The following is a 20118-nucleotide window of genomic DNA, read 5'->3' as shown; positions in this document are numbered from 1 at the left end:
TTTTCCCTAGCCACCGTGCTTCTACACCTGCATTGCTTGCTGTTTGGGGTTTTAGGCTGGGTTTCTGTACAGCACTTTGAGATATCAGCTGATGTAAGAAGGGCTTTATAAATACATTTGATTTGATTTGATTTGCCTCCCAAAACCCCCGGGGAAGATGATGTTGTCATGGTTGTAGATGTAGACGGTCAGTTCGGCCAGGTCTGTGACGTTGCCCCTAGCGACGGTCAGTTCGGCCAGGTCTGTGACGTTGCCCCTAGCGACGGTCAGTTCGGCCAGGTCTGTGACGTTGCCCCTAGCGATGGTCAGTTTGGCCAGGTCTATTTCGTTGCCCCTAGCGACGGTCAGTTTGGCCAGGTCTGTGACGTTGCCCCTTGCGATGCGTGCAGACTCGTTCTCAACTGGCGGCTCTCTTCCCGTGGGTGACGACATACATCTGGGACACAATCAGGGGTGTACATTTGTACCTCTGCCTCACCCCTGCTCAGGTGCACCAATCCAAGGTCTGCATTGGCCGTGCAGCTTATACAGTGATACGGCCTCTGCAGAAGTCAGGACGTTCTGGCTTGTAGAGGTCGTGAGAGGAAACTTTCTTAATTAAAAAAAGCTAATTTCTGCCCGACGTAGAATTTAATGCAATTCAACGTCAGGTTTCCAGGCAACTACTTCCAACAACAGGTTTCCATCAACTACTTGAAGACAAATGCACTAAACACCGGAAAGCTAATGTCGCAGGTACCAGAAAAGTCATGCAGGGATAACTAGCTATGCTAAACATGAAATAATTTTAGCATTACTATCATGCAATGAAAATACAACAAAGTTGTTTTGCATCTGTAAACTTTTATTAGTAACCTGATGGTGAATCGTTTATTTTCTTTCACATGAATTTAGATTTGACCTGGAAAATCTTTCAAAACGTTTGATAATTACCGTAATGTTTGAAAAGTGCTTGTATTAGTTATCATATCTGGTCCCCTCGACATAAACCAAATGAAAAATTAACAGCATATAGCCGTAATTACGGTATATTCTTATTTGCTGATTGTCCGTCTATCAATGATTTCACCAGGCTACAGCACCCCTATGTGGCCCAGTGATGACAACGCATACAATAATTGACCTTGGAGAAAATTTACACAGGCTCCCCTTGTCCATAGACAAAAAAAAATCAGACATAAAAAGTGATGGATCATTTGACACCTATATAATTCTACTAATATCTTGAATCTTTATGACAATCTTTCATATGAATCAATCTCAACAAGAGTATTTATTAAAATTAGAAATAAATAGAAATAGAAACCAGTCAAATTAGACAAGTTTTCTTGGGTGTTGTCATTATCTTTATTATAGAACAACACTATAGAACATTAATCAGAAGGATTTTACGCCCTCGGTAACTTTCCATGTCAACCTTTTGGGACGGGAGCACAAGAAAAAATATATATTAAACCGGCTCACGCATATGGAAAACTGAGCACATTATTAAGACGAACAATAGACAACGGAATGTGAGTTGGAGGTAGGAGACAGTCGATACATCAGTTTAAAGGAAGTGGGGAGAATGACATCATGATGACTATAGTGACGTGATGGATGAACCACTTGGTTGTTGTTGTTGTTGCTGTTGTTGTTGTTGTTGTTGTTGTTGTTGTTGTTGTTGTTGTTGTTGTTGTTGTTGTTGTTGTTGTTGCTGTTGTTGTTGTTGTTGTTGTTGCTGCTGCTGTTGTTGTTGTTGTTGTTGTTGTTGTTGCTGTTGTTGTTGCTGCTGTTGTTGTTGTTGTTGTGGTACATAACTTGATTCTCTCTACTTTCTCGGCCTCTAGTGGTCACAGCCAAACAGCTCCAGGGCTGTCTTGTGCTCCTCAGGAATAGACCTGGCCATCAGCATGACCTTCATGCTCTGAAAGTGGAAGTAGTGGTTTCCCTTGAACAACTTCACGCCCTCTGGGCCGCACATGCCAGCGTCCACCTTGTCGAAGAGGGTGAGGGAGCCTTCTTTAACTGGAACACGAGGAGAGGCCTTCAGGTCAACATCGTAGACTGTCTGACCTGGAATGGGGGAGGGAGAAGCTCAATCAATGCATCCGTCTCTCATTTACGCCCATCTCTGAGTGACACACGTTACAGGGAGTACCTGTCAGTGGGACTATGTTCCCATCTACTGGCCTTCATGTGTATTGCACCTTGAGTATGTCCATGTTGATTTGTTGCGTTTGAACATGGCCGAAGTGATTGCCCATATAGTAGATAACGTAGGTGAGTATCGGTCACACGTTTACCTTTAATGACGTGAGCGATGTGGTGGTCCTGACACACGAAGGCAGCGTCGATAGGGCCCTCCACTCCCAGCACCTCCTTCAAGGGTTTGGGATAGCCGTCCAGGTGGGTGTGGGGCTCCCCAACTTTGTAAACGTACACATTGTCATCCTGCACACAATGAGAGCAGTGTTTGTTTGTTTTTATTTGATTGATCTATTGATTTTATTTGACAGCTTAATAAAGGGACCACAATGGAAATAATGTATTGACCTAATTGTGTTATCTCTTGACCAGTTTTAAAATATGTACATGTGTAAAAAAAAATTTAAGTGTATGGTGCAATACATTACATAGATACAGACATGAACACGGTTCTATAATTAACCATCAAACCCACAACTAATGTACTGGGGCTTGATTGATCGAGTTACCTCTCATTCAGAAAATCTGTTATATAACCGGGGGCTTGATTGATCGAGTTACCTCTCATTCAGAAAATCTGTTATATAAATGATCTCTTCCTGATCTCTTCCTGATCCCTTCTCCTGATCTCTTCCTGATCCCTTCTCCTGATCTCTTCTCCTGATCTCTTCCTGATCTCTTCCTGATCTCTTCTCCTGATCTCTTCCTGATCTCTTCCTGATCTCTTCTCCTGATCTCTTCCTGATCTCTTCCTGATCTCTTCTCCTGATCTCTTCCTGATCTCTTCCTGATCTCTTCCTGATCCCTTCCTGATCCCTTCCTGATCTCTTCCTGATTTCTTCCTGATCTCTTCCTGATCTCTTCCTGATCTCTTCTTGATCTCTTTCTGATCTCTTCCTGATCTCTCCTTGATCTCTTTATATCTGCCTTCTTCTGTCCAAGGTGTGTGTGTGTGTGTGTGTGTGTGTGTGTGTGTGTGTGTGTGTGTGTGTGTGTGTGTGTGTGTGTGTGTGTGTGTGTGTGTGTGTGTGTGTGTGTGTGTGTGTGTGTGTGTGTGTGTGTGTGTGTGTGTGTGTGTGTGTGTGTGTGTGTGTGTGTGTGTTTGTGTGTGTGTGTTTGTGTGTGTGTGTGTGTGTGTGTGTGTGCGTGCGTGTCTGTAGCAAACGACAGTAGCTTACCTTGATCATGTAGAGGTGGTTTTCATAGGAGAAGCTGGCATCCACCTCGCTGTGCAGCTCCTTGAAGTCGCTCTCGATGGTGCCGGCTGCCCACGTGTCATTGCCAGCATCTTGCTCCAGGAAGTGGTGGCCTAAAGGTCAAGGGTCGGGAGGAGAGGTCAGTAGGAGAGAAATAAGAGAAACATATTATTAATAAAAAAATAAAAAAACACAACAGCAATCTCAAAACGCTCAATGTAATGATATAATGTCAATCGGAATTGGACTTAGACAATCAATCCCTCCAGGATGTCGTAGCCATTTGTTTGTGATAGTTGCTTTGTTTTGCTGCAGCAATTCTGACATTTTGCAAAGAAATGTGGGAAGATTGATTGGACCATTAAATCAGTAAAAGTGTGATGATTGGTTTGTAGTGCGGTGATGTCACCCTTTTATGTTGTAATATTGCAGTAATTTGACTGTTTTATGTTGTAACATTGCAGAAATTTGACTGTTTTATGTGGTAACATTGCAGAAATTTGACTGTTTTATGTTGTAATATTGCAGTAATTGTGGTAAAGACATCCAGCTACAGGAAGTAACAGTGGTCTGACCTCTGAAGGCGTAGATGTTTCCGGCGTCGTCAGAGGTGATGGCGTCCAGGTGCACACGGCTGCAACGCTCTCTCTCGATGTGGTCTGTGGTGTCTCCTGCAGGAGAAACACAATACTTGAGCGTGAGCTGTTTGTGTTAGATATTATTCGTTCTCAAGTTTGGTGTGATGAGGAGACTACAACCTCTCTCTCTCTCGTTATCGCTCACACTCTCCCCGTCTCTCTCCCCCCCTCTCTCTCCCTCTCTCTCTCCCCCTCTCTCTCCCCTTCTCTCTCTCCCTCTCTCTCCCCTTCTCTCTCTCCCTCTCTCTCTCTCCCTCTCTCTCCCCTTCTCTCTCTCCCTCTCTCTCCCCTTCTCTCTCTCCCTCTCTTTCCCCCACTCTCTTCCGCCTCTCTCTCTCCCTCTCTCTCTCGCTCTCTTTGCCCCTATTCTTTCCCCCCTCTCTCTCTCTCCCCCTCTATCTCTCTCTCTCTTCCCCCCTCTCTCTCCCTCTCTCTCTCTCCCACTTTCTCTCTCTCTCACTCTCTTTGCCCCCTCCCCCCCCTCTCTCTCTCTCTTAATATCTCTCTCTCTCTCTTAATATCTGTCTCTCTCTCTCTCTCCCACTCTTACTCTTTCTCTCGCTCTTTTTACCGCCTCTCTCTCTCTTAATCTCTCGCTCTCTCAAACACATACCCAATCTTGCTGTTGTCTTTTGTCACTCACCGAACTTGGAACACTTCATGAAGTAGTCGCGGGCCTCCTTGGGGTACCTCCCGTGCACCTCCCCAGTCTTCGGGTCGAACTTGGAGAACTGGTGTCCATGGAAACAGTAGTAATGCTCCATGAAGCGGAATGCGCTGGTGCAGTTGGGCATGCCCTCAAACTTTTTCTCCTCAACCTTCTTCGTCTTCACATTATAGTGGTAGATTTCATCGCCTGGGAATAAATGATATGGACAATTTTACCACGAGCAGCTGCTGAGCCAGATAAACCGTTGCCGGTACTACAGACTGCCGTGCGACCAAACAGAGCAAGTCGAGTACGTCGCCGGCGCTCCAGCTTGCTCCACCTCCATCTGCAGACTGCCAGCCAGACCTGCAGCTATCGGTGCTCAAGCCAGCACCTCAAACGACACTCCAGCTAGTGTGGCTCTTGGACCAGCCGTCACCGGACTCAACTCCGATGCTGGTCTTGTACTTACAGATCTGCTCGCCGTGGACCTGACACCACCAGATTCAGTGCCAGCCCTGGATCCACCGCCTGGACCAGATCTGGGCCTACTGGAAGTGACCAGTAGGAGACCAGTAGTGTCCAGAACACATGTTTATTGCCACACTCATGACAAGCACACAAAACAAACAGGAAGTGAACGAGGTAGAAGTGAACGTGATAGTGTATAGTGGTAGTGTAACGGAACAGAAGAAACAGGTAATATACTGTATATTACAACAGACTAACAGCAGTGTTGGCTATACATTAGTACTATCGATGTAATATATACAAACAGCAATGGTATAGCAATGGGCTAGTACACAGTAGTAATGGATATAGTAGCATTGGCGGTGCTAATAGTATTGACTGGTAATAAGCATAGGGTAATACATAGGGCGCACGCTATACTCTAAACCGGCACCTCTATCGGACACCACCACATGGTGGCGATCTATTTTCAGAGCCTTTACAATACCTTGTTATCTTCCATAGGTTTTTGGAGAGTTTCCTTGCAACGAGATCGATCACACAATATTGAGATATTGACTCACCCTTGAAGAAGATGACGGTGTCTTCCTCACAGTCGGGAGCGGGACACACCACGGCGGCGTCCAGGTGGTCGGGGATACCCGGGAACACCTCAGAGATGTCCTTGGGGAAGCCCGTCTCCAGTTGGTGCTTGTAGTAGCTGAACACTTTGGTGTCCTGCCCCAGAGAAAACACAGGACAGAGGTCAGAGGTCAGCCACCCCAGTCAGTGAGCTAAAAACAAAAATAGTGGATTTAGGCCCAGGCTTCTTTAGTGAATAATATGAAATGTATATCTACTCAGAGCAACTCATCCGCTACTCATCCGCTACTCAGAGAAACATATCCGCTACTCAGAGAAACTCATCCTCTACTCATCCGCTACTCAGAGAAACATATCCGCTACTCAGAGAAACTCATCCTCTACTCATCCGCTACTCAGAGAAACATATCCGCTACTCAGAGAAACTCATCCGCTACTCATCCGCTACTCAGAGAAACATATCCGCTACTCAGAGAAACTCATCCTCTACTCATCCGCTACTCAGAGAAACATATCCGCTACTCAGAGAAACTCATCCTCTACTCATCCGCTACTCAGAGAAACATATCCGCTACTCAGAGAAACTCATCCTCTACTCATCCGCTACTCAGAGAAACATATCCGCTACTCAGAGAAACTCATCCTCTACTCATCCGCTACTCAGAGAAACATATCTGCTACTCAGAGAAACTCATCCTCAACTCATCCGCTACTCAGAGCTACTCATCCTCTACTCAGAGCAACAATATAACTTTTATGAGTTCTTGTTGGATGGAAATTTGAAATGTTCATTATAACTTTCATGAACATGTATGAGTCCTTTAGAACAACATTAGAACATGTATGAGTCCTTTAGAACAACATTAGAACATGTATGAGTCCATTAGAACAACATTAGAACATGTATGAGTTCTTTAGAACAACATTAGAACATGTATGAGTTCTTTAGAACAACAGAACATGTATGAGTTCTTTAGAACAACATTAGAACATGTATGAGTCCTTTAGAACAACAGAACATGTATGAGTCCTTTAGAACAACAGAACATGTATGAGTTCTTTAGAACAACATCAGAACATGTATGAGTCCTTTAGAACAACATTAGAACATGTATGAGTTCTTTAGAACAACATTAGAACATGTATGAGTTCTTTAGAACAACAGAACATGTATGAGTTCTTTAGAACAACATCAGAACATGTATGAGTCCTTTAGAACAACAGAACATGTATGAGTCCTTCAAAACAACATTGGAACTTTTATGAGTTATTGTAGCGGGATGCAGTATATATGGACTGTACCAAGTGTTTCTAAGGGATGCAGTATATATGGACTGTACCAAGTGTTTCTAAGGGATGCAGTATATATGGACTGTACCAAGTGTTTCTAAGGGATGCAGTATATATGGACTGTACCAAGTGTTTTTAAGGTATGGACTGTACCAGCATGAAGAAGATGTGGTCATGCTCAGTGGGTTTGTCTGGAAAGTGCATGAGGAAGGCAGCGTCCACGTGCCCCAGATGGTGATGGTCGTCCAGCTCAACGAACGATTTGTTGGAGAGCTCGGCTTTACCGTGGAAACCCTTGAACACATGGTCACCTGGCAGGGAACGCATTTGGTCAGCCACCATGGGAATAGAGAAAAGGACAATCCACAGAACCCACCGTAGTTTCCTCAACTTGGAGCTTACAAAACTGATTCAGTATGCATTAATAGCTAAACAATATGGATTGGACACCACTTGGAGCCTGGTTCCTCTGTAGGTTTCTTCCTAGGTTTCTACCTTGTAGGGAGTTTTTCCTAGCCACTATCTTTCTGCCTCTGCATTGCTTGCTCTTTTGAGATTTGCTTGCTCTTTAAGGTTTTAGGCTGGGTATCTGTAAAGCACTTTGTGACAACAACCGATGTAAAAAAAGGGCTTTATAAAATAGATTTTTTTTATAAAGCCTACTGCTGAAAAGCACCTGTTCGATGACAGAAAGGACATGACTTGTGACCAGAGTATGTGAGCAGAGTTGAGCGGTTGGAAATCCTGCTCATCGATCACGGAGAGGTGCTTCTATTCAGCTCTCCGTGTTCTTTCCGCAACAACAACAAAAAAACGCTGCTCCAAATTCGCTCGAATCATTAAAAATCACTATTTAACCAACACACATCTATTTTTGTGACTACCTGCAACAACCATTTTATTTTTTTTAAGTATTCAAACAAACCATATGGATTTTAATGAAAAGTATTTGAATAAACAGGTAAAGGTGATTGTAAGAAGCCAACATAATTTCAAAATAGGTTACACGTCATATTCCTGTAAACAGCATATAAACACTCTAAATAGGTCAGGAGCCAGACAGGCAGCCTAAGAAGGAATGAAAATGAATTATTTTAGGCTAAATTATTTCAATTATTTCAAGGCTATAGCCTACAAAAAAAAATACATTGTGACGCATTTGCGAGTGCGACACAATAGACTGGTAGGGACATAACGCGCTCATCATTTATTAAACAACATTTCGTTGCATTAAATCTTTTATAGTCTATAAATTGTGTATATAGGCTCTGACTTACTTAGAATTAAATACAAATTAAATAAAAAAATGACTTATTAGTGCCTTTGAATTCATTTTTAGAATTAATTTGTTCCTGTCTGTGGCTTCAGGCTCATGTGATGGTACCTGGAGACCAGGTCGTCAGCGGAGAATATCCTCTCTACACTTACTCACTGGGGATGATAAACACCCTTTTGGTCAGCCTTTCCAGGCTGAGCAGAGATGCAAAGTTGTTTTTTTGATGTTTCTATAGGTAGTCTTAAAGGTTTATAGTCAAAATTACAAAATTATAAAAAACGGAAAGCTCCTTGAACGTGGGAATATGCCAGGCCTTTTGTGCCAAATTCATTTATGGCCTTTTGTATAGACACTAGAACGAAAATGAACGAAACGTTTAAAAGATCAGATGTTTTGTTTATAAATACTTTGCTACAATGACACACTTATCTACCCACCTCATTCCTTTATTTTAGCATGTGCACTAAGTACACCATTATACTTTTGGTATAAGTATCATTTCAGCTTCGTCAATGATTCTTTAGGTGTGGACATTTCATGTAGCCAGCGTGTAACAACTGTCATATTCCGCGCGTAGAACAATGACGTTCGGTCTGTAACCTAACAGTTTAGCACCGTACCAGCAGGTGGCAGTCGAGCCTTACACATAACAGTGGACACTACATCACTACACTCCCTCATCTTTGTCAGGCTTCGAACACACCGACAGTGTCATTGCATGTACGTTTGATAAATCCAACGTAAGCACGACACCCCGAACACACTGCAACTGCAACGCAATGTTGCAAGGCAAACGTAGCGTTTCATTGGAAATTAATGTATTTCTGGTGTCCCAAAATGCCAAAAACTCGCTGTCGGTGTGATCGAAGTGTAAATCGCCTTGATTTATCACCTGTGTGTTTTTCTATGAGTTTCTTTATGAAAATATTTTGAGAATTCCCATGACAGTAGCTAAAGCAAGGGGGCTGTTAGCAGCACACAAGTAGACTACAAATGCATTCTGGGGCGGGGATGCCCTGAGCTCCTGAATTTAGCGCTACTTGAAGCGCTACTTGGAGCTCTACTTTAAGCGCTACTTGAAGCTCTACTTGGACACTACTTGAAGCGCTACTTGAAGCGCTACTTGAAGCTCTACTTGAACTTCTACTTGGAGCGATACTTGAATCTCTACTTGAATCTACTTGGAGCGCTACTTGAAGTTCTACTTGGACTCTACTTGATGCGCTACTTGGAGCGCTACTTGAAGCGCTACTTGAAACTCTACTTGGTGCACTACTTGGAGCGCTACTTGAAGCCCTATTTGAAGATCTACTTGAAGACCTACTTGAATCTACCTGAAGCGCCACTTGAAGCGCCACTTGAAGCGCTACTTGAATCTACTTGAATCGCTACTTGGAGCGCTACTTGAATCTACCTGAAGCGCTACTTGGAGCACTACTTGAATCTACTTGAAGCGCTACTTGATTCTCTACTTGAATATATAATTTAACACCTACTTAAAGATCTACTTGAAGACCTACTTGAAACGCTACTTGGAGCGCTACTTGAAGACCTACTTGAAGACCTACTTGAAGCTCTACTTAGAGCGCTAATTGGAGCGCTACTTGGAGCGCTACTTGAAGATCTACTTGAAGCGCTACTTGAATCTACTTGAATCTCTACTTGAAGCGCTACTTGAAACTCTACTTGGTGCACTACTTGGAGCGCTACTTGAAGCCCTACTTGAATATCTACTTGAAGACCTACTTGAATCTACCTGAAGCGCCACTTGAAGCGCCACTTGAAGCGCTACTTGAAACTACTTGAATCGCTACTTAGAGTGCTAATTGGAGCGCTACTTGGAGCGCTACTTGAAGATCTACTTGAAGCGCTACTTGAATCTACTTGAATCGCTACTTGGAGCGCTACTTGAATCTACCTGAAGCGCTACTTGGAGCACTACTTGAATCTACTTGAAGCGCTACTTGATTCGCTACTTGAATATATACTTTAACACCTACTTAAAGATCTACTTGAAGACCTACTTGAAACGCTACTTGGAGCGCTACTTGAAGATCTACTTGAAGCTCTACTTAGAGCGCTACTTGAAGACCTACTTGAAGCGCTACTTGGATCCCTACTTGAAGATCTACTTGAAGATCTACTTGAAGCGCTACTTAGAGCGCTACTTGAAGACCTACTTAGATCGCTACTTGGAGCGCTACTTGAAGAGCTACTTGAAGAGCTACTTGACGCTCTACTTAGAGCGCTACTTGAAGACCTACTTGAAGAGCTACTTGAAGCTCTACTTAGAGCGCTACTTGGAGCGCTACTTGAAGATCTACTTGAAGCGCTACTTAGAGCTCTACTTGAAGACCTACTTAGATCTCTACTTGAAGATCTACTTGAAGCTCTACTTAGAGCGCTACATGAAGCGCTACTTGAAGAGCTACTTGAAGATCTACTTAGAGCGCTACTTGAAGAGCTACTTGAAGCTCTACTTAGAGCGCTACTTGAAGAGCTACTTGAAGCTCTACTTAGAGCGCTACTTGAAGAGCTACTTGAAGAGCTACTTGAAGAGCTACTGGAGCGAAATCGGAGGGTCCGAGAAGGCCCGAGGTTTGTGAATATTGCTCAACGCTTAGCTTCTCCAGCTCCGCTCACATACTCTGCTTGTGACCAATGACTAAATGAGTGACAGTTGGTTCTAGCTGGACTAGAGTCGTCTCTGCCCATGACTCACCCTTGAAGAAGTAAGGGATTCCTTCCTCAGTCACAGCAACAGCGTCCATCTCGAGCCCCTGGCAGCGGTCGAGCATAATACCAGCGTGATGGGCATGGTCGTGTCCCTCGTGTCCCTCATCTCCTGAGAAAGCCATAGGATAAATTAAATATTACTGTTTCTTCCCACACACAGTCACCGGAGTAAATTTTGGGCGATTTTAAGACAAGACCAAATGGAAGTTTTTCCATTAAGTAAATTTGCTAGGAGAAACAATTTTGTTTGAGGTCTGTGCTAGTTCTCAAAGTGCCTGTGGCAATTAATCTGCCTAGTCACTAGGCAGGGGGGAACAGGGGGGCGAGGGGACTTGGCAAACTGAAACGGTGAAACATTTGTTCAACGGGAAACGTCCCTTTTTTGAATCCCTTCCTCTAAAATCTCTGCTGTTACTAATGTAGTTACAAAGTTCAATCAGAAAGGCTGGTCTGAATGGATTGTCATTTCATTCATCTAGTAACTCTATAATTCACATCGCTTCCTGTCTCACTCATCAGTATAGCAGGTGTTTGTGTATATGGTCGTGTTTATAACGATATCTCATCAGCATAGTTAGCAAACCAGGCCAAAGACCCCTCAGAGACACCGATACTCCTTAAAAATGGAATGGTCTACCGTATCAAAAGCTCTGGACAAGTCAATAAAAATATAAGCACAACATAGCTTAGAAGGTGCCGTCATTGAGGCCCTTTAAGGTTGCAGTGACACGTCCATAACCTGAGCGGAAACCAGATTGCATAGCAGAGAGAATACTATAGACATCAAGAAAGCCAGTCAGTTGATTATTGACAAGTTCTTCCAACACTTTTGATAAACAGGGCAAAATAAAAATTGGCATATAACAGTTAGGATCAGCTTGATTACCCCCTTAAATTAAAGGATGCACCGTGGCTGTCTTCTAAGCAATGGGAACCTCCCCAGAGAGGAGAGACAGGTTAAAAAAGAAGGTCAGAGATAGGCTTGGTGATGATAGGTGCTGCAACCTTAAAGAAGAAAGGGTCTAAACCATCTGACCCGGATGTTTTGTGTTTTGTTTTTTTCATCAACAGTAATACAATCAGGGCACGGCAGAGGACAGGGAGAGCTCTGCAGTGCTGCTTTATGACATCTGAATGTGCATCAGATGGCAACAAGATCATATTGTGTAGCATCATGAGTAGCGTCAAACTAAAAGTCACCACTCTTCAGGTGTCTTCTCGGGTCTATGAGTAGTGTCTAGCTAAAAGTCACCTGGATCAGGTGTCTTCTCGGGACTATGAGTAGTGTCTAGCTAAAAGTCACCTGGATCAGGTGTCTTCTCGGGACTATGAGTAGTGTCTAGCTAAAAGTCACCTGGTTCAGTTGTCTTCTGGGGACTATGAGTAGTGTCTAGCTAAAAGTAATCTAAGGACACTGGTTAGGTCTCTGTCTAAGGACACTTAGTAATCTAAGGACACTGGTTAGGTCTCTGTCTAAGGACACTTAGTAATCTAAGGACACTGGTTAGGTCTCTGTCTAAGGACACTTAGTAATCTAAGGACACTGGTTAGGTCTCTGTCTAAGGACACTTAGTAATCTAAGGACACTGGTTAGGTCTCTGTCTAAGGACACTTAGTAATCTAAGGACACTGGTTAGGTCTCTGTCTAAGGACACTTAGTAATCTAAGGACACTGGTTAGGTCTCTGTCTAAGGACACTTAGTAATCTAAGGACACTGGTTAGGTCCCTGGGTTTTTACAGCATCATGTGACATACCTGGTATGTGAAACTTTCTTCAAAACTGGTTTCCCATCAAACTGTCCAGTTTTCACCATCCTCAGACAATCGCTTTCATTTTTGTTGTAATTCTACTTTGTGGATAAGGTTTAATAATACAGAATTAAATCTTATGTCACATGATAGCGAAAAACACAGGGCCCTCTTTCGACACTCACCTCCATCTTTATGTCCAGCATGGTGGTGGGCATAGCTGAGAGCCAGCACCAGGCACAGACACAGTGTCTGGGAGAGCAGCTTCATGTTGTCCTTCGGGTACAGGAGAAAGTTCTGGGTAAAGGTGCCTGGTCTGCGGCTGGACGGGTCTTTTATCCCTGAGCCAGGGCTGTGGGCTGTCACCGTAGACACCAGGACTGGATGAGTCAGGTGGGTAGTGCAAAGGAGGTGGGGTGTGTGTGTGTGTGTGTGTGTGTGTGTGTGTGTGTGCGTGCGTGCGTGCGTGCGTGCGTGCGTGCGTGCGTGCGTGCCTGCGTGCGTGTGCAGTCCAGAGCACAGCCGTGGGCAGACCTGGCATCACATGCCGTCCCACAAAGACGCCCACACGTTTGCAAACAGGGAGAGATTCTGTGTGTGTCTGCCATTGGTCAAGGTGAATCCATCCCTTCAATCAGATACCAGAATCAATAGAGGTAGATGTCCAGGCTTATGTCCAGTCTTATGTAAGACATTGCAGACAGTGTATCCACAGACAAACATTGTGTTTATGATCAGGGATGACTCCAGAGCATGCTTGGGTCAGGATTACAATCAGGACCTTTCTCCCTGTCCGCAAGGTAAATATGTAGAGACTAAAATAAATAATACCGCTGACCATTGTACTTCAGAACCCTTTATATCAATGTTAGCTAACGTTTATAAGGTGAATATTTGACAGGCCTACTGGGATAATGTGTATTTGAGGCTTGTATTTTCAAGGGAGATCATTCCTTTTCTGTCTGCAGACTTTTGAAACATTATGATTTAGAATTTGCATAAAAGACATATGGTTTTGTAGTTTAATTAAGGAAGATCATTTACAGTTGCTTACCATATCTAATTAAATCATGTATATATATATATAAATAACTGAAGTAAATAGCCTGAAGGGATCAAGCAATTAACCACTTAAAAAAAGTTCTGGACAGAGTCACTGGGTTCTGGACAGAGCCACTGGGTTCTGGACAGAGCCACTGGGTTCTGGACAGAGTCACTGAGTTCTGGACAGAGCCACTGGGTTCTGGACAGCCACTGGGTTCTGGACAGAGTCACTGGGTTCTGGACAGAGCCACTGGGTTCTGGACAGCCACTGGGTTCTGGACAGAGTCACTGGGTTCTGGACAGAGCCACTGGGTTCTGGACAGAGCCACTGGGTTCTGGACAGCCACTGGGTTCTGGACAGAGTCACTGGGTTCTGGACAGAGCCACTGGGTTCTGGACAGAGCCACTGGGTTCTGGAGAGAGTCACTGGGTTCTGGACAGAGTCACTGGGTTCTGGACAGAGTCACTGAGTTCTGGACAGAGCCACTGGGTTCTGGAGAGAGTCACTGGGTTCTGGACAGAGCCACTGGGTTCTGGACAGAGCCAGTGGGTTCTGGACAGAGTCACTGAGTTCTGGACAGAGCCACTGGGTTCTGGACAGAGCCACTGGGTTCTGGACAGAGTCACTGAGTTCTGGACAGAGCCACTGGGTTCTGGACAGCCACTGGGTTCTGGACAGAGTCACTGAGTTCTGGACAGAGTCACTGGGTTCTGGACAGAGTCACTGGGTTCTGGACAGAGTCACTGGGTTCTGGACAGAGCCAAGTCCTGCCACTGGTTTGGCATTTGGAACATTGCGCAATTAACCACTTAAATATCCAACTGGAGTTGATATGAATATTGCAAAATGGTACCATGGCATAGATGTCACAGACATCATTTTGCTCTGTTAGTTATGCAGGTACTGTATCTTGTCACAATCATAAACCATCTAGATTATTCCAATTGACAGAGGTCAGGGGTCAAGCTAAAGCGTCAGTACTACTCAATCTGTCGTTCTGCCCCCCCCGAGCAAGGCAGTTAACCCGCTGTTCCCCGGGCGCCAGAAGACGTGGTTGTCGATTACGGCAGCCCCCCCCCCCCCCCCCCACACCTCTCTGATTCAGAGGGGTTGGGTTAAATGCAGAAGACACATTTCAGTTGAATACATTCAGTTGTACAACTCCCCCTTTCCTGTATTTTGGTATTGGATAGTACTCATTCCCACCTCTGTAATTTGATGGGTTGGTCCATTTCACCCCGGTACCTTGGCAAGACAGAATTGTCAGGATACATAGTGAAGTTGTATGAAACACAATGATGTTATATTTCATACATAATGTCTGTTGACAGCATATGTTTTGTCCTCTGCACTGTATTGTACAGAATATAAATGTGTCTTTGATCTACGACATAGTGGAGTCTCTGCTACTGATCCTCTCTGCATGTTTAACATACCAGGAATGAAGAATGTATTTTGCGAGTTTGATCGTTCTTTCCCGATAAACTATTTCCAAGCATTCTCAGAGAACACTGTATCAGTAGTAGAATTCCTTTGAAGGGAACGACAGAATGTTGACCCCCTATAATGCCGTGTGAGTCAAACATAGTACACCTTTTTCTCTCTACATGTGTACATACCCCAGGCATTAGCACTGTGCTCTGGTGTGTTGATAATTTTCTAGATTTTCATTTGTTTTTTTCAACCGTACAATTGAACACATCGTATAATGAAAACTTGGTGGAAGTAATGGACTGTGTTGAGTTTCAAATAACATAAACATTCCTCAAAATGTCAAACATTTTGTGGCGGCAGGGTAGCCTAGTGGTTAGAGAGTTGGACTAGTAACCAAAAGGTTGCAAGATTGAATCCCTGAGTTGACAAGGTAAAAATCTGTCATTCTGCCCCTGAACAAGGCACTTGTTCCTTAGGCCATCATTTAAAATAAGAAATTGTTCTTAACTGATTTGCCTAGTTAAATAAAGGTAAAAATGCCAATGTGAAAAGCCCATATCACACCAAAGCTATGGGGCTTCTGTTTGGAGTCAGTGTTTTCCATGTTGTGACGCGTCTCTTCAATTGGAGAGATGAGCTTTTCATTAGCAGGAGAGCACGGTCACACAGGTACAGTAGGAGGAGCCGTGTCTGTCAATCCTGACAAATGCTGACAAAATACCCAGACATCAGCGTTGCTGTCATCGTTCATGGGAAAGTGGCTATACTCTAATTTTACCCGAAATCGGCCTGCCTGGGGAATGTAAGATGTAATATATTTATGATAAACATCTGTAGGCTGAAATAATGGCAGATTTCTGGGTTACAAAAAAAGGCCTATGCTACATCTAATTCCATACACCATGGTTTCCACAGATTCTACCCTACATCTAATTCCATACACCATGGTTTCCACAGATTCTACCCTACATCTAATTCCATACACCATGGTTTCCACAGATTCTACCCTACATCTAATTCCATACACCATGGTTTCCACAGATTCTACCCTACATCTAATTCCATACACCATGGTTTCCACAGATTCTACCCTACATCTAATTCCATACACCATGGTTTCCACAGATTCTACCCTACATCTAATTCCATACACCATGGTTTCCACAGATTCTACTCTACATCTAATTCCATACACCATGGTTTCCACAGATTCTACCCTACATCTAATTCCACACACCATGGTTTCCACAGATTCTACCCTACATCTAATTCCATACACCATGGTTTCCACAGATTCTACCCTACATCTAATTCCATACACCATGGTTTCCACAGATTCTACCCTACATCTAATTCCATACACCATGGTTTCCACAGATTCTACCCTACATCTAATTCCATACACCATGGTTTCCACAGATTCTACCCTACATCTAATTCCATACACCATGGTTTCCACAGATTCTACCCTACATCTAATTCCATACACCATGGTTTCCACAGATTCTACCCTACATCTAATTCCATACACCATGGTTTCCACAGATTCTACCCTACATCTAATTCCATACACCATGGTTTCCACAGATTCTACCCTACATCTAATTCCACACACCATGGTTTCCACAGATTCTACCCTACATCTAATTCCATACACCATGGTTTCCACAGATTCTACCCTACATCTAATTCCATACACCATGGTTTCCACAGATTCTACCCTACATCTAATTCCATACACCATGGTTTCCACAGATTCTACCCTACATCTAATTCCATACACCATGGTTTCCACAGATTCTACCCTACATCTAATTCCATACACCATGGTTTCCACAGATTCTACCCTACATCTAATTCCATACACCATGATTTCCACAGATTCTACCCTACATCTAATTCCATACACCATGGTTTCCACAGATTCTACCCTACATCTAATTCCATACACCATGGTTTCCACAGATTCTACCCTACATCTAATTCCATACACCATGGTTTCCACAGATTCTACCCTACATCTAATTCCATACACCATGGTTTCCACAGATTCTACCCTACATCTAATTCCATACACCATGGTTTCCACAGATTCTACCCTACATCTAATTCCATACACCATGGTTTCCACAGATTCTACCCTACATCTAATTCCACACACCATGGTTTCCACAGATTCTACCCTACATCTAATTCCATACACCATGGTTTCCACAGATTCTACCCTACATCTAATTCCACACACCATGGTTTCCACAGATTCTACCCTACATCTAATTCCATACACCATGGTTTCCACAGATTCTACCCTACATCTAATTCCATACATCATGGTTTCCACAGATTCTACCCTACATCTAATTCCATACATCTAATTCCTCCGTAAAAAGCATCTCAAGGTCCTGGAGTGGCCGACCCAGTCACCAGACCTAAACCCAACAGAAAATCTTTGGAGGGAGCTGAAAGACTGTATTGCCCAGCGACAGCCCCGAAACCTGAAGGATCTGGAGAAGGTCTGTATGGAGGAGTGGGCCAAAATCCCTGCTGTAGTGTGTGCAAACCTGGTCAAGAACTACAGGAAATGTATGATCTCTGTAATTGCAAACAAAGGTTTCTGTACCAAATATTAAGTTCTGCTTTTCTGATGGATCAAATACTTATGTCATGCAATAAAATGCAAATGAATTACTTAAAAATCATACAATGTGATTTTCTGGATTTTTGTTTTAGATTCCGTCTCTCACAGTTGAAGTGTACCTATGATAAAAATTACAGACCTCTACATGCTTTGTAAGTAGGAAAACCTGCAAAATCGGCAGTGTGTCAAATACTTGTTCTCCCCACTGTATATATTTACCATTGTTGCAGTGTTAATACGTATATATTTACCATTGTTGCAGTGTTAACGCGTGTATATTTTATTTATTTTTTAATTCTGCTCTTTTTAATTACTTGTATTATTTTTATTTCTCTCTGCATTTGTTTGAATTCGGACTTTACGATTTTTTACTGTACCCTGTATTTACATCCCCAACTGTGTACATGTGCCTGTTAAACTTGTAATCTAATCTAGACACATTAGGTGGGTTCCGGACCATGGTCAGCGTATCGGCCGGACACCAGCTCGGCACTGGATTGGAAAATGTATTCAGGCTTACCTTTCTTGTGTGTTTCACGTTTTACAGTACAAGGCGTAGACGCCGAGGCTTGGTGTTGAAGAACGAGATCATTTTTTCATAGTCCAAAGAGTCACTCAGGTTCCTTTTAAAGGACAACAGGGTGAGATTGTTGAGACGGTGTAGTCAACATGCAATACCTGATGGATGTTTTTAATATGGCCTGCAGTGGAGAAGAGTCTGTCAGCACTACGTGAAGTCATAGGAAGGGTGATGATGGCTGTTAGTAGTCTGTTGATGTTAGGAACAATGTCAGGGCTACAGCTGCCCAAAACTTCAAGAAGGGACGGGAATTCCTGACCTCCCCCCGCGAAGGTGCTTCCAATCCTCTATAACAAATTAGCCTTCCATAGTGGCCTCTGGGAAATGTGTAATTTTTTGGGAGAAAACACAAACAACAAATGATTTTAGTAGAAACTCTTATCCAGAGAAACTTAAGGTTAAGTGCCTTGCTCAAGGGCACATCGGCAGATTTTTCCCCTAGTCAACTGGGAGATTCAAACCTGCAACCTTTTGATTAGGTGGGCCAGTGTTCAATCTGGCAGGGCCTCTGCCCAGTTTGGCGCTGCCATGGCTTCGGCTTTGCCAACACCTCATTACACCTCATTACACACAATCTACACTCAATCTCTCTCTGGTGTGAAAATGTATTGGTCCTGAGTTACGGGTTTTATGGGCTACTTCTAAAGTGCATCGTGTCCTTCATGGTGTTTAAAAAAAAAAAAGCGGATTCATTATTTCACTGTGACCTGCTGCTATTGACTATCAGGCAGTGAGGCCAGCGACAGTCTGTTGCTGAGTGACTGAGTGAGTGAGGAGGGAGCAGGAGGCCCGGAGGAGTATGTGTGTGTTGAGAGAGAGCTGCAGCATGCAGCTAGCCTCTGAGTTTATTACAGCCAACACAGAAAGGGAGAGAAACTGAGAAATAATCATTCAACTGTATTAGAGAGAGAGAAAGAGGATGGAACAATATGCTTTCATTCTGGGTATACTATACAGCCAGGGCGTCCTGTAGTCCCAGTGATAGGTCTGGGACCGTTGAAACGGACTCTGGGACAGTTCTGGGATGATATATCAGACTGGGACAGGTCTGGGATGGCATATCAGACTCTGGGTCAGGTCTAGGATGGCATATCAGACTGGGACAGGTCTGGGATGGCATATCAGACACTGGGACAGGTCTGGGATGGCATATCAGACTCTGGGTCAGTTCTGGGATGACATATCAGACTCTGGGTCAGTTCTGGGATGACATATCAGACTGGGACAGTTCTGGGATGACATATCAGACTGGGACAGTTCTGGTATGGCATATCAGACTCTGGGTCAGTTCTGGGATGATATATCAGACTGGGACAGTTCTGGGATGACATACCAAACTCTGGGACAGTGCTGGGATGACATATCAGACACTGGGACAGTTCCGGGATGATATATCAGACTCTGGGACAGTGCTGGGATGACATTTCAGACACTGGGACAGTTCTGGGATGATATATCAGACTCTGGGACAGTTCTGGGATGGTATATCCGACTCTGGGTCAGTTCTGGGATGATATATCAGACTGGGACAGTTCTGGGATGACATATCAGACACTGGGACAGTTCTGGGATGACATATCAGACTCTGGGACAGTGCTGGGATGACATATCAGACTCTGGGACAGTGCTGGACTGACATATCAGAC

General features: G+C 43.7%; 1 protein-coding gene across 1 annotated transcript; it reads right to left on the bottom strand.

The window, feature by feature from the left end:
* Window positions 1-1333: 1333 nt before the first annotated feature.
* hpxa (hemopexin a) lies at window positions 1334-13099 on the bottom strand. The gene is made up of 9 exons (XM_055877803.1): window positions 12961-13099; window positions 11012-11134; window positions 7167-7324; window positions 5705-5858; window positions 4665-4877; window positions 3959-4054; window positions 3366-3496; window positions 2286-2433; window positions 1334-2055 (listed from the first exon to the last, which is right to left on the bottom strand). Exons 1-9 carry the CDS (start codon window positions 13043-13045, stop codon window positions 1826-1828), a joined length of 1338 nt encoding a protein of 445 aa, XP_055733778.1. The 5' UTR covers window positions 13046-13099; the 3' UTR covers window positions 1334-1825.
* Window positions 13100-20118: the final 7019 nt, after the last annotated feature.

This window comes from Salvelinus fontinalis, chromosome 23 (assembly GCF_029448725.1).
Source record: "Salvelinus fontinalis isolate EN_2023a chromosome 23, ASM2944872v1, whole genome shotgun sequence".
Lineage (NCBI taxonomy): Eukaryota > Metazoa > Chordata > Actinopteri > Salmoniformes > Salmonidae > Salvelinus > Salvelinus fontinalis.
The sequence above is the reverse complement of the archived record's forward strand: the minus strand, read 5'-3'. Positions and strand labels throughout refer to the sequence as shown.

Bases quoted from the DNA above. Each gene is read 5' to 3' on its own strand.
- hpxa (XM_055877803.1), bottom strand. From the start codon at position 13,045: ATGAAGCTGCTCTCCCAGACACTGTGTCTGTGCCTGGTGCTGGCTCTC. The intron at 4,055-4,664 runs GTGAGTGACAAA...TTTCTCCTGCAG, and splicing joins CATGAAGTGTTCCAAGTTCG to GAGACACCACAGACCACATC. The intron at 2,434-3,365 runs GTAAGCTACTGT...CATTGTGTGCAG, and splicing joins ACCACCTCTACATGATCAAG to GATGACAATGTGTACGTTTA.